Source organism: Haliotis rubra, unplaced genomic scaffold, assembly GCF_003918875.1.
Source record: "Haliotis rubra isolate DU_JTF1 unplaced genomic scaffold, ASM391887v1 Scf483, whole genome shotgun sequence".
Taxonomy (NCBI): domain Eukaryota; kingdom Metazoa; phylum Mollusca; class Gastropoda; order Lepetellida; family Haliotidae; genus Haliotis; species Haliotis rubra.
The window spans coordinates 272,564-287,222 of NW_025767172.1; the positions used below are offsets into that span (position 1 = coordinate 272,564).

General features: G+C 39.6%; 1 protein-coding gene across 1 annotated transcript; it reads left to right on the forward strand.

Annotated features, from left to right (window-relative positions):
* The first annotated feature begins 6,941 nt into the window (after positions 1-6,941).
* On the forward strand, positions 6,942-14,291 carry LOC124291138 (serum paraoxonase/arylesterase 1-like). The gene is made up of 10 exons (XM_046728050.1): positions 6,942-7,045; positions 8,515-8,589; positions 8,840-8,910; positions 9,991-10,046; positions 10,567-10,762; positions 10,954-11,020; positions 11,827-12,027; positions 12,859-12,940; positions 13,195-13,329; positions 14,060-14,291. The coding sequence occupies exons 2-10, from the start codon at positions 8,522-8,524 to the stop codon at positions 14,228-14,230; spliced, it is 1,047 nt and encodes a 348-aa protein (XP_046584006.1). The 5' UTR covers positions 6,942-7,045; positions 8,515-8,521; the 3' UTR covers positions 14,231-14,291.
* Positions 14,292-14,659: the final 368 nt, after the last annotated feature.

Genomic DNA, 14,659 nt, shown 5'->3' on the forward strand with positions numbered 1-14,659 from the left:
AGGGTGCTACGCAGTAGTTTACTGTAAGAGGCTGTACAACTGACATGCATCGTGACGTCGGTTACCAAGGGGACAGATGAGAATGGCGTAGTGACATCAATACAGTGTGACGTCATGCAAATGTGCCTACAGAACAAAATTCTTCCGCAACCTCTTTAAGAATTTTAAGAATTTTGAATTTGAATTTATTTCTGAATAGGCCAGAGGCCAGTATACAAGTTACAATTCATATTGCAATAATGATAATAATGCACATGCAATAGGCACATCTCCAATGGTACTGGGTACTGAAAACTAAATGAACAGTATTGTCTGGTGACAGAATGTTAACAACAAATAAGGATATAAGGTTAGCAGCTTGGTCATTTTGCAAATACTATTTTGCACTTACGTTTATGAACTATAGCCCTACAAATGTATTTGTGATCGGATGTTGGTACAGATTGCAAGTCAACACAATGGCAGCGAATGGAATAATATTATAGGCGTAGTCTTATAGGTGTTTCTCACAGTTTTCTAGTTTTCTTAGCATACATTTCATAACTGCCTCTTTCTTTAAGGATATGATAAACAAACTTAGCTAACTTAAGAATATTATTTTCGGACTTACTTTTCAGAAATTGTACAAACTTGTACATACTCGGATTTTGATACAAACTCTTGTCTAAATACAACTGTCTATATTTTACATACCTTGGACAAACCATTACAGCATGATACTCATCTTCCAAACAACTAGTACAAAAAGGACATACTCTATTCGATATATCTAACTTACTCCACCGTCCCTTTTCTACTAATAACACGTGAAAACTTAATCGAAATCGCGTTAAGGCTATTCTATATTTAGCTATTTCTATCCTACAGAGATAGCGTTCAAATTCAAATGTTTCCTTGATGTGTAGATACAATCTAGTGTCGCTAAGCGATAACAGCTGATATCTCCACATTTGGATATGGATATGGATATCATTTACTCTTTGTCTGAATTCATTTAAAAAGCTAGTCTTACAAGATATAGTTTGCGACAACCAGACATAGCCAAACCCGTATTGACATAATACATCTCTCAGTAAAGTAACCCAAGTTTTACATTCTGGATTGACTATAGACATTTCTAACAAGGCATCATATACAACACGTATGTATCTATGATTTTCACAGTTAATGAGTTTTAACCAATAATGTAAGATACGTAATATTCTACTTGTGTACAGAGGCAAAACACCAAACTCACCATATATATAACTTGATGGTGTGGATATCTTAACTTTCAGCAATTTTTTCAAGTACCTTAAATGAATCCGTTCAACAGCGGGTGCCTCCATAAAGCCCCAGACTTCACACCCATAGTTCAAAATAGGTATAACAAGTGATTTAAACAATTCATATTGTTGGCTGACTTGGATATAGGGTTTATGACTAGTTATTCTATATAACGTAAATAATGCTTTGCTAGCTTGCTCAGACAATATTCTTTGAGCCTCCGAAAAACTACCCGAGGGGGTAAAAACTATACCCAAATATTTAAAGCTATTAACAATTTCCAATTGACTACCTGCATAATTCCAAACGTCTCTCTTAGCCAATTTACCACCCTTTCGAAACACTACAACCTTAGTTTTGTCTACATTAACTTCTAAACCCCATTGTTGGCAATTTTCACGTAGCAAGTCTAGGCCCTGTTGGAGACCATGGACAGTTTCACTAAATAGTACCATATCATCGGCAAACAACAATAACAGCATCCTAACATGCGAAACATAAACTCCAAGATCCTGAGAGGTTGATAAGTCATGAACTAAATCATTAATATAGAGAGAAAATAATATTGGTGATAGGCTTTCTCCCTGTCTTAAACCTAGACTTGAGCCAAAAAATTCAGAGTAAGTGTTATTAGCTAGTCTCACACAAGACTTGACGTCCCTATACATATTACGGATAAGACTGAGAAATCTGGAACTGAGACCCACAGAATAAAGCTTAAACCATAGTGCCTGCCTATTTATGTAATCGAAAGCCTTTCGAAAATCAACGAAACTAGCGTATAACTTCATTCCCTTACTCAGAGAAAGATTAATCAAACCATGTAAAACAAATATACAATCCACAGTACTGTATTTTCCTCTAAAACCAGCCTGCTCTTCGACAAGGATTGAATAATTTGAACACCACGCAGCAACCCGTGAGTTAAGAATACTTGTAAATAATTTACCAACAACTAATAGTAAAGTGATACCTCGGTAGTTATCTGGCAAGTACTTGCTGCCTTTCTTGTGTATTGGCACGATTATGCCTTTCGTCCAATCTGTAGGAAACATTCCTGTGTGTAGAATAACATTAAATAATTTCTTGAGAACTGGAACTAAAACCCTTTCACCTTCTATCAGAAACTCGTTGATAATTTTATCGACTCCTGCCGATTTACATGTTTTTAGTTTTCTGATTGCCTTAACTATTTCACCATCATTTATATCGTCATCAAGCTCATCCACATATCGCTGGATATCCACACCCTCCAATTCCTCTGTATCTCCAACCACAACATCCCCTAGCGGAGGAGCACTACCTGGATTCAGTAAATCCTTGAAGTAATCTACAAAATTACATAACTCCGGTAAACCTTCTCTCGGAATACCCGCTTTAACCTTATTCCAGAATTTTCTAGGCTCAGTTTTACTCAACGTAACTAAGCCTTTAGCTTCCTGTACATCATGATTTCTACACTTTCGACGACAGATTTTCCTATAACTACTCCGACGTTCAACCATATGTTGTCTATCCCCAGAGTTACCCGAATCAAAATAAACCTCTTCCGCGTGCTTGAAGTCTGACCTAGATTTCTGACACTCGTCGTCAAACCATCTGCCCCCACGAGAAGCACGTGCAAGGTTACGCCGACCAACCAAGTGCGGCTCCCCTGCATATTGCATTACATCGACAAGTGTATGCACACATTTATCTATTTCAGCTTTACTAATGTCAGTTTTATCTAACATTCTACAAATATTGTCTAGTTCACCACTAACATGACTAGAATTCATCAAATCAGAAAATACATCTTTCTTTCCACTGTTCCATTTATAATAATTGCTAGATTCATTATGTAATTTATTTCCTAAAGTAGAAACATTGGTTAGCTTAAAACTTAAGTAAAAAATCTGATAAAATTGGAAACATATCAATACTTGTAATTACATAATCTATAAGGCTCTGGCCATGCTTATTGAAAAAGGTACACATACCTATATTCTTATCACTGCCACTTCTGCCGTTTACTATTCTTAGCTGATTTGACTTACAATAATTAAGCAATCTTAATCCATTCTCATTGACTATTTTGTCTTGTGAAACTCTCGTAAATCTACAGTTTATACTATTGAAATATTTTTCTCAATGTCATCCAGGATATAATCCTCCGGTAATGGAATGTAGTCTATATCAGATAACGATTCAAGCTCAATATAGTCAGGCTTATCAGCAGTTCTTGAATTGAAGTCACCGGTAACAAAAATATCTCCTTTTTGTTTGTATTTCGCTGTATATTCCGATAAACAATCAAACGTGTCCAGGCCAATGATAACATCTTTCCGCGACGAGTTCGATGGAATAACATAAACAAAGATTAAAATAGATCTCTCCTGAGTTTAAACACAGCCTTATCTAGGCAAAATATAAAAATGTCTTCGCAGTCACACTGTATTTCTTTCACACCATGTGCCAAATTGTCTGCAAAGTAGGCGACGAGCCCACCAGAGTCGCGCCTTGCTCTCTTCCTCCTTCTTCTGTATTTGGTGTTGGTAGTATATCCCTGTAGGAAAGTATGTAGATGATCGTTGCCCCATGTTTCTGATAGTAGAACAATATTGTGTTTGTCTACAACATCCACAAAGTCCATGGTTTGTAACTTGGTTCGCAAGTCCCCATGTATGTTCCAGGCTAAGACCTGCACTGCCCCAGACTGTGACTCCTAACTGGTACCCATCCTAGTGCGTTCCAGAGCAGGCTCTTCTCGGACCATTTCGCCATCGACGAACAGTCTCGCAGGGTACGCAATATAGGCTTGTCTTCCTTGTCTTCTTGCGTCTCTCAACTGGTCTTTCAATTTTTCTCTGGCTTCTCGTATTTCTCGAGGGAAATCCTCACTCACTGAATAAGGTTTTCCCTTTAGCACTTTTCTTGCTCTTTTCACAGTTTCCCTGTTTAAAGTCCAAGAAAAACAGTATTATAGGTTTTACCTTTCTAGTTGAATCCTCTTTTCCCAGTTGATGTGCACGGGATATTTTCATACTTTTCACTATTTCCACAGAAATCTTCATTTCCTCAACCATAAAATCTTTCACTAACTTCTCACAATCTTCTTCCCCTGCTCTCGACTTCAGTCCGTGAAATATCATATTATTACGGCGACTTCTCGCCTCCTGATCCAACATTTTACTTTCCAACTCTTGTATTTTCTTCAACAGTGCGTTTGTCGTGCTTTTCATGTCTGACTTTACATCATCAACCGACCTTTTTACACTTTCAACATTTCCTGACGTGACATTCCGTTTTGAGTGAAGCTTGTCAAAACGTTCGTCGTGTTTGTTCAAACGTTTCTCAATATTGTTAATTGTTGTATTTGTGTCACTTACAGTCTTATTCAAACGGAGCAAAGACGAATTTACCTCAGCCAGTGTTGTTGTCACTTCTTCCAGCTTGGACTGTACTTGCACGAACTTCTCGGAGTGAGTGAGACTCGGCGCCATGCAAGCTATCACTGTCATCGGGTGTTGAGCCTTCGCGTTTTCTTTTCTTCTCTTGTTCAGCCTTTTCCTTGTTTATATCCTCATTCACTTCTTTCTGTTCATTCTCCATGGTGTTATAATGTAGTAGGTCAAAATTTAGATTGAAATAATGTTAAATTCAACAGTTATCGAGGTTTTCGTACAGAGCCAACGTAAAGACAACTTGATGCACCCACGCATGCGCAATCAATTTAAGATAAGACAAGATAAGATAAGATAATTCTTTATTGTCCCAAGGGAAATTTGTTTTGCATCATACGTTCTCCAGTTTTACATTCATAAAGCAGCCATACATAACATTGCAATTGGTAATCATGAAATAATCAGGATATAAATACATCAATTTAGTACACAAACATAGATATTGAATAGAATTTGGACAATTAAAAGAAGTCATTCACAGAATTTGTTGTTAATGCATCTAATACTAGCTGGAACAAATGAGTGGCGAACCCTGTTTGTTCTAAAAGTCGGCATACGCAGCCTGCATCCAGAAGGTGGTGATGAATTTTCAGAAAAGAGTATGTGAGTAGGATCACTTAAAATTTTGTTTGAATTTTTTGAAATTTGCTGCTCATAGCAACTGTCGATGCTTTCGATAGGAAGCCCAATAATTTTAGAGGCAGTGTTTACGGGTTTTGAAAGTTTGTTTTATTCTGAACAGACAGGTTCCCGAACCAACTCAAGAAATTAAAGTTTATGACACTTTGAATAAAGGTTTTGTAAAATAACCGTTTTTATGAAACCGTTTTTTTTGTTTTTTTCTGAAACGGGTTTCGGTTCGAAACCATTACAATAACAAAAAATACGCTAGTTTGTCAATTTAATGCATGCAAGACGTGGGTAATAAATATAATACCACACTCGGTCTCATCACATACGAATTATACGAAACTCGTGACCTTCCTATGGTATCTGACCGAGCGAAAGCATAGGAAGCACACTCGTTTCGTATAATTCGTATGTAATGAGACCTTGTGTAGTATTCTCTATATACGTATCTTGATCAATTATGCCAATGAATGAGCACATGAGCAAAGATCCAGGTAATTAGAGTAATCAACAGTCACAGAGTAATCAACAGAGTCACAGAGTAATCAACCATGTGATACAGAGTAATCAACAGTCACAGAGTAATCAACAGAGTCATAGAGTAATCAACAGTCACAGAGTAATCAACAGAGTCACAGAGTAATCAACCATGTGATACAGAGTAATCAACCACGTCACAGAGTAATCAACCACGTCACAGAGTAATCAACAGAGTCACAGAGTAATCAACAACGTCACAGTAATCAACCATGTGATACAGAGTAATCAACCACGTCACAGAGTAATCAACAACGTCACAGAGTAATCAACAACGTCACAGAGTAATCAACCACGTCACAGAGTAATCAACAACGTCACAGAGTAATCAACAGAGTCACAGAGTAATCAAGTCACAACGTAATCACAGAGTAATCAACCATGTGATACAGAGTAATCAACCACGTCACAGAGTAATCAACAACGTCACAGAGTAATCAACAACGTCACAGTAATCAACCATGTGATACAGAGTAATCAACCACGTCACAGAGTAATCAACAACGTCACAGAGTAATCAACAACGTCACAGAGTAATCAACCACGTCACAGAGTAATCAACAACGTCACAGAGTAATCAACGTCACAGAGTAATCAACAACGTCACAGAGTAATCAACCACGTCACAGTAATCAACCATGTGATACAGAGTAATCAACCACGTCACAGAGTAATCAACAACGTCACAGAGTAATCAACAGAGTCAGAGTAATCAACACGTCACAGTAATCAACCATGTGATACAGAGTAATCAACAACGTCACAGTAAGTAACCGCTTTTCACAGAGTAATCAAGTCACAACGTAATCAACTATGTCAAAGAGTAATCAACTGCGTCACAAAGTAATCAACCACGTCACAGTACGCAATAGAGTATTTGGGACCTTGTTTACCCCGAGACCATACGTGGTCGACGAACTAACAAAAGGGGTTTATTTGCTGCGCCATATCCGGGCCGACTGTCGATAACACCCATGGACGGGTCGTGTGTTGAAACCTGTAGCGTAGGTGGGTCTCTCAACTCAACAATCTCACTCGGTGTTTTCGGACTGGAGTTTTTGTCGAGTCAACATTGATATCACATGATGAGTTTTTCCCGGCCATTTTGCCTTCGTCTTTCACAACGAAATATACACGGATTCATAGGAAGGAGGATATGTCTGCCACAGGTAGGCCCTTCAGACACTCATAGGCAGCTACCCGTGCAGAATGAACCTTCAGTAACCCATGCTTGTCGTAAGAGGCGACTAACGTGATCGGGTGGTCAGGCTCGCCGACTTGGTTGACACATGTCATCGGTTCCCAATTGCGTAGATCAATGCTCATGCTGTTGATCACTGGATTGTCTGGTCCAGACTCGATTATTTACAGACCGCCGCCATCTAGCTGGAATATTGCTGAGTGCGGCATAAACCTCAACTCACTCACTCACTCATAGGTAGCTAAGGAGGTCTTTGTTTGCGTGTGTTTGCGTTTTAAAAAAATAGTGTTAGTTTGTTAAATTAGACTATAAATTTTAGACATTTTATGGTCGCTGCTCTGGCACCCAACGTGGGGTTGAGCACGTTCATATAAAATTTGAGCAAAATACGTCTCAGTAGTACCCTGCTATGCGGCAAGGGACGTGCCTTCTGCTGACGAGCGAGTATGTAGCAGGGCGTGGAGTCATCCCACAGATAACATCGTTATCTTGTCAGCTTGCTTTCTTTGGTCATGTGGAGAAGGCGTCCGACTTCGGATCAGAAGGTCCGTGGTTCGATTCCCAGCACGGGACTCGGGAATTTTATAACCGCTTCAGTTAGTGTGTGAATTCGTGTTTTCGAGTGTGCGTTTATTAAACACGTACTATACGGACCTACTGTTTAATATTCGGGCGTAGAAAGGATGCCGGCTTATCCTGCAGTTCGAAACGTGGAGCCAGTTCTGCTCTGGACTCAATAATGCCAGGAGCTCTTTATACGTTGTCCGCAAAAGCAAAACGTATCTACCAAATTTCTTCCAGCGAAACCTGACTGAGAAAAGCAAGATTTATGGATGTCAACTTCTTTATTGTGAAAAACACGACGTTTCGGAGTATATGCTTACTCCTTCATCAGGTGACTGACTCATTTCAAACTTCCTATACCCATAATCCTCCATCAAAAAGTATGTGCTATATCTCCTCAAGGCTAAAGATCCCTTCAAGATTCGGGTTAGAATTTACCTTCAGCAACTCACGTTTGTCTCCTTGATAATCAGAAAATCATGCTTGTCTACTGCCCTGAAGACTCCGGTAAGAATTGATCTTCAACAACCTATGCTTGTTGTAAAAGCAGACTTTCTGGATTGGGTGGTCAGATTCGGGGACTTAGTTGATGGACGTCATCGCATTCATACAGCTGCAATATTGCTGAGTGAAGCGTTAACTACGTAACATATTGTTGAAAATCTATATCCATCTCAATCTTAATCACTTAGCCCCAAATACTATACCCTATTTCCGAATAAGAATCTGAATCGGTAAAAATCACTGGCTGTTTTTGGAAAACAAGATGGCTGCACAAACGGAACCGCTTCTGGCATTCGCTTACCAACGGGAAAGAAAACCGATGTAAATGGCACATTATAAATGATTTAACACAAACATCTTATCTTCCAGGTTCAAGATGTACATGAAGACCATATTGATCAGTGTACTGGCGCTGCTGGTGCTTCAACACGCTGTCAAGTTCTAGTAAGTATTCCTAAAACTGTCCATATCAAAACTACCTCAATGTTATCATTGGTGTTAAATGTAAACACATAGTTGACAAGGAGCTGTCCTACTCAACAGAAAACATTAGATTAGAACATTGACAGGTGTGAGGGTATGTCGTACAACACCCAACACTGTTACTCCTCACAGCCAATGCCAATAGTTTCAGTTACATGTTAAGGAATAGCAGACACTGAGGAATATCTAGTTCTTTCTTTTTAAATTTTAGTTTCAAGATGGGTTACAGCAAACATATCTTCAACCATTACCCCGGACCCTGCCACCAGGTGCAAGGGATGGGTAAGCCAGTTCTGTACCGTAAATCTAGCTCTCGGCATTTCGTGGAATAAACCGAAAGTTCGTCACCCCTCACAGCATTCTTGTCATATACCATGTTTTATTTCCGAGCAGCAATATTCGTGCGATTCCACAACTGCTCGTAAACAATCCAATTTGGGTCAGACAAACTCAGTCACAGAGCCTGACTACCCTACCCAGTATAGTCGACACTAGCGACATGCGATAAATGGCATCGATGCTCATGCTGTTGATCACTGGATTGTCAGGTCCAGACTCGATTATTTACAGACCGCCGCCATATAGCTGGAATATTGCTGAGTGCGGCGTAAAACTCAACTCACTCATTCACTAAATGGCAAGCAGTATTTTGTAATAATCCCCAGTAGATAAATTCACCTCAGTTATGAAATTAGTCAAATATATGGAAGGTTTGTGTTTGTACAAATGAAATCTATCAGTTAATTGCATCTTTTTCACTGTTACCTTGTACAAATTCATATTGTTCATTTTGTAAACTATTTGTTTGTTCTCTATGTCACAACATGTGATTTATGAGCTTAAACTTCTTCTTCTGCTAATGATCCTGGGGCTGGGTGGTTGGGTGATTGGATGGGTGTTTGTGTAACATACAGACTAATAGGTCACTCTTTCGGTTTATTATTGTATGACTAATCACCGAATAAAATGAGTAAATGTAGCAAAGGGGTTCGGATGATCCTGGCACAGTCAGATTGGTTAGGTTTCCCGCCAGATCAGGACCCTTGCGCCCTTTGCACACAGCCGAGACAGAGAATGGGACTTCTCAAAGGAAGTCAAACCAAGCCATTTCAGGGGAAGGGGAAGATTCATCGGCACTGCGGCCCTCTGCAATACCACGAGTGTCAGAAGGGCAGTACTGAACCATCAACAGAATCAACATTGAGATTGTGTTCAATATCCGTGTCTCTTTATAACTGTGGAATGTCATGGTTTCATTTTCATCATGTGCCTTCACGTAATTCACAAAATAGTCATCAGACAAGAAATGGGTGCAAAACATACACCATAAAAGTATTTCTTGTAATTATTGTTTGTCTTCAGGTATCGGCTCAGAGGACATGCACTTGATGGACAATGGTATCGTGTTCATTTCTTCCGTAAGTATCAGGGCCCCGTTCCTCAAAGCGATTGTAGCGCTAAGATGATCACAACTCCCACACTTTAACATAGACTTACAACTGTCGTAGCGCTACGATCGCTTTGAGGAACGGGGCCCAGGACATAATTAAATACAAGTTTGTAAAAACGTCTTGATGTATCACTAAGCCTTTTGCCTCTGTACGATTGTACTTTATCTGTATAATTACTTTGAGATCTTTGTCAATGTACATGTAAAATATATGCGATGAACTGAAAATATATATAACAACCAGTTCAGAATGTGGTCCTGTTAAGGTGAAAATGGATGGGATATACGCCAAATATTAAATATTTTCTCTGTTTCCATTATATTATCTCCACGAGCAGGTTGGGAAAATGGGGACAGAAAAGGAAGATGGCATAACGGGATGACGTAATGATTGCATTAACTGAAACCAATAAAGGATTAATGGTATGATTATAACACGTACCCATGGCTGTGTTGACGCCTGGTAAAAGCGAGGTGACCGTTTCCAGGGGTTTCGTATGAAAGCACATTCCGCAGCATTTGACAAGTTCTACTCCGAGAACATGGTCAAGGGCAGGATCTATCTGTTCGACATGAACAACCCCAAGAAGGAGGTCCAGGAGCTGAGTCTGACCTCCACCAAGGAGTTCGACAAGGACAGGTTTCAGCCCCTTGGTATTAGTGTGTGGGAGGACAAGAAAACAGGTGGGTGGATAAGGTTTTGTAAGAAGCAGGAATCCCTGTATTGTGCTACATGTTAAGCTGGTATTGTGATAGATGTGATGTTGGGTTGGATTTGGTCGTTTGAGGCCGACTTTGCATTCTGTTTTGACGTGCATTGTATACAAGATGCACAATGTGTGAAGAGGTGAGGTATGAAGATCCTCTGTTTTCAGGTAAATTGTACCTGTATGCTGTTAATCACGAGAGAGATGGTGAGGAGAAAATAGAGAGAAATTCCTGGTGTCAGTTGCCAAGCTGTCTCTTCAACATCTGAAGTCCTACTTTGGAGATCCAGCCATAAAACAGTGAGCACGATGTGGGATCCGTTGTGAACGTACACGCCCTGCATTTAGAACTAGAGGGCGTCCTACGTTGTAGTCGTAGTATATGCGATACTGGGATAACCTGCCGTCGACCATCAAGTTTTCCCAACCTTTCCTTATTCGTATATGGGATTTAAAACAATCAAAATTCAACTGGAAAATTTATTGGATAAAGTTGGGTGCAGAGTGCACATTGGAGCATATTGTCTTGTTTCTGTTTTCGAATGAGAATACGGAAATACGATAATGCATATTCTGAAAAATATAATTCATTTTTTGTCCAAGGCCCCCTTTTTGTGTGGAAATTGCTGGTTTGGCAAAATTAATGATGTTTTATAGCTGCATTTTGTTAAGTTCTTAAGAAACAACCCTGACGTGTGCGATTAAACGAAGGTGCATGGGTTTTATGCTGTTGTGAGTGAGTGAGTGAGTGAGTTAGGTCTTGAAGCTGTTTGAACAAAAATTTCAGCCATACCACGGCATGTCATTCTAATGTGGAAAGAAAGCCCGGAGTGATGCAAGTTTTAGTCATTTAACACTGGTGAAACCCACGAACATGGACGTGGTGCCGACTAACCTAAAAACCTTATCAGGGAGAACCGAAATTCGAACAAACAATCGCAGGTTTCTTCAACGAGTTTTCTATCCTTAAACGTTGTTCCGGAAATCGATGACATTCCTGATACTGAACTTACTTATTTCCGGGTGATGGTTTCTTTCCAGGCTGAACGACGTCATTGCCACTGGTGACGACAGCTTCTACTTCAGCAACTACTTCTTGTCATCCAGCTATATTGGGCGTATGCTGGAGAGGATGTCGTTCATGGCCTGGACCAACGTGGGCTACTATGACGGCAAAGGATACCGCACAGTATCCGATGGAATCATCATGGCCAACGGTATACAGATGTCCAGAGATGGAAAGTGAGATCATCTTCACAATACTGAATATTATTTCCTGCGGTTTATTTATCTGAACTGTGTTAAATACTTGTAGCAAATATTGTATTCATTATCAGTTCTACAGCCTTATTCAAAATTATAAAACATTTCTTACAAACACTAAACGTTTGTCCAATTAAGGTTTCGGTATCCCATTGGTATGCAACGCCAGTGGAAATAGCAGTGTAAATTGTGTACCTTGGAATATAGTTGTTTGCTGCAACCTGCTTGATAGACAGTCGGTATTTAACGGGATTCCAACTACTAAACAAGCCAGGAAGTTTCCATTTACAGTGTATCAATACATTATTTCAAAAGTAACCTTTTCTTCTCAATCAATCTTGGAAAAACGCTTCATTCCGTTTGGTGACTAGGGTACAAACGAAAACAACCACGCATGTTCATTTATCGTTGTGCAAGAACTTTATCCATGTTATTGTTACATGATAGCACACACACACAAAGGTGTCAGTCGTATGTCTGTAATATATGACCCTCATCTTGTCGCCCTAACCAGGTTGGTTTGTTTGTTGGTTGGTTTCTTGGTTTGTTATTTAAATTCACGCTCAGCAATATTCCACCTACATTGTACATGGTGGCGGTCTGTAAATCAAGGAGTCTGTACCAAACAATCCAGTGATTAACAGCATGAGCATCGATCTACGCAATTAGGATACGATGGATTATGTCAACCAAATCAGCGAGCCTGACCACACGATCCCGCTGGTCGCCTTTAACGACAAGCATGTTTATGTAAGACCAATTCTAACCCGTATCTTCAAGGGTCAAAACCAATACGGTGTCGCGTTTCAGGTACGTCTTCGTCGCAAGCAGCATGGGTCACGAGATGAAGATATACGAGAGATGGAACAATAACTCCTTGACCTTGAAGCAGGTACGCCAGTAACTGACAGTACTCAACATATTCTCAAGCAAATCGCTTTCTTGTGAACGTAATTTAGATGATTAAGTTAAAAGTATACTTTCTCTGTAAAAGAAACACAATGAGAAACGGGTACAGTTGATTTTTGGTATGAAGAAGGTTGACCATGCATGTATGCCACTGCTTTACGACGACGATGAACACGATGACAACGTTGTGATGCTGTTTCGTATGAACCTACATGCAATACACTTCTTCTTTCCTAGTCATATGTCTTCCACACGTTTCCCGACAATATCGTGGAGGACCCAATATCCGGGGATTTGTATGTAGCCTTTCATCCAATCGGACACCTTTTGGCACAACACGTGACCGACCCATCTTCAGAAGCGCCATCTCAGGTATTAATCAAGGCATTTAGACGTTGACGGTTTTCGAACTGGTAGTATATACGTGGTTTGTAAATATCATAATCTTTATATTGGTGTTCAGCGACTTACATATTTCGGATATTGATTAGAGATGTTTTATAAAAAATGATTGATCCAAGTTGTGCTAATTCAAATGCCTAGAACATATTTTTATGTGTGGATCTCAATGAAACATTTTTTCTCCCTTGTTCACACAAAAGGCAACAGATTAACACAGTTGATAGACATTACGTGGACGTATACTTGAGGAGGTCTGGGGATACTGCGTGGATATTTCAAAACTTCACACATATAAGCCGTCGATTACTATTGAAATATAAGCACAAAACACCTTTTTGACCAGGACATGAATTTGTACTTCTTCACAGACATGGGCTTTCAATAAAACTTGGACATCAACTTTGACATGGAGTTAAAATAAATGTCAAAATGTGTTCAGTGTTGTTGTTCAGGGTACTGTTGTACAAACCGACCTTATCGCTAAGACTGCATTAAGTCTGTATTAAGGTATGGGTGTTTCTCTTACCTTAGCGCTGAGATCGCTTTGTACAAACGGCACCCAGGTAAAGTTGGTCGTGACAATCAGTGGAATTAGTAATCCCTCCTCATATTTTTAGCTTGTTGCTCCTTAATACTTCCTTCACACCAGTTAGGTCTACAAATTGGACTTTGACCTAGACTTGGCTGTCACGTGTTCCAGATCCTGCAGGTGAAACTGAAGGAAGGGACGGTGTCCTCGGTGACGGAACTGTTTGTTGATGACGGACACCTGGTGTCGGGCTCATCAGTTGCAGTTGTGTACAAGAAGAAGATACTGATTGGCTCCGTGATTAACAAACTCGTGTATTGTGATGTAACTGTGCTCTTGTAAAATGTAGAAATATTTAAAATTCTTAGAGCTTTTAACTAGCATATTTTCATAATAAAAGCGAAAAACACACACTTCTAAAGCACGCTTCATATAATATTCATATGTTTATCAATCGCTTTCAAATACTGATGATAGTGGTTGCGTTCATAAACACACGCAGAGGCGCGGTAACCTACCTGAACCAACACGGGTTGTGGGAAACAAAAGGCTGAAGCTGTATGGCTCGACATACAGGGACATATCACCACGGCAAAGATCCCCGGTCACCCCTGTTGTCATACGCTTTTAGATATATGATTATCACCCTGAATATTTATTCATAGAGGGGTAATTATAAGTCAGTGAAACAGAATTGACTATCAAATTATTTAACGATATCGGGAAGTCACCAATGCTGCATTACTGTCGAGTGATAGCAATTCTTATCAA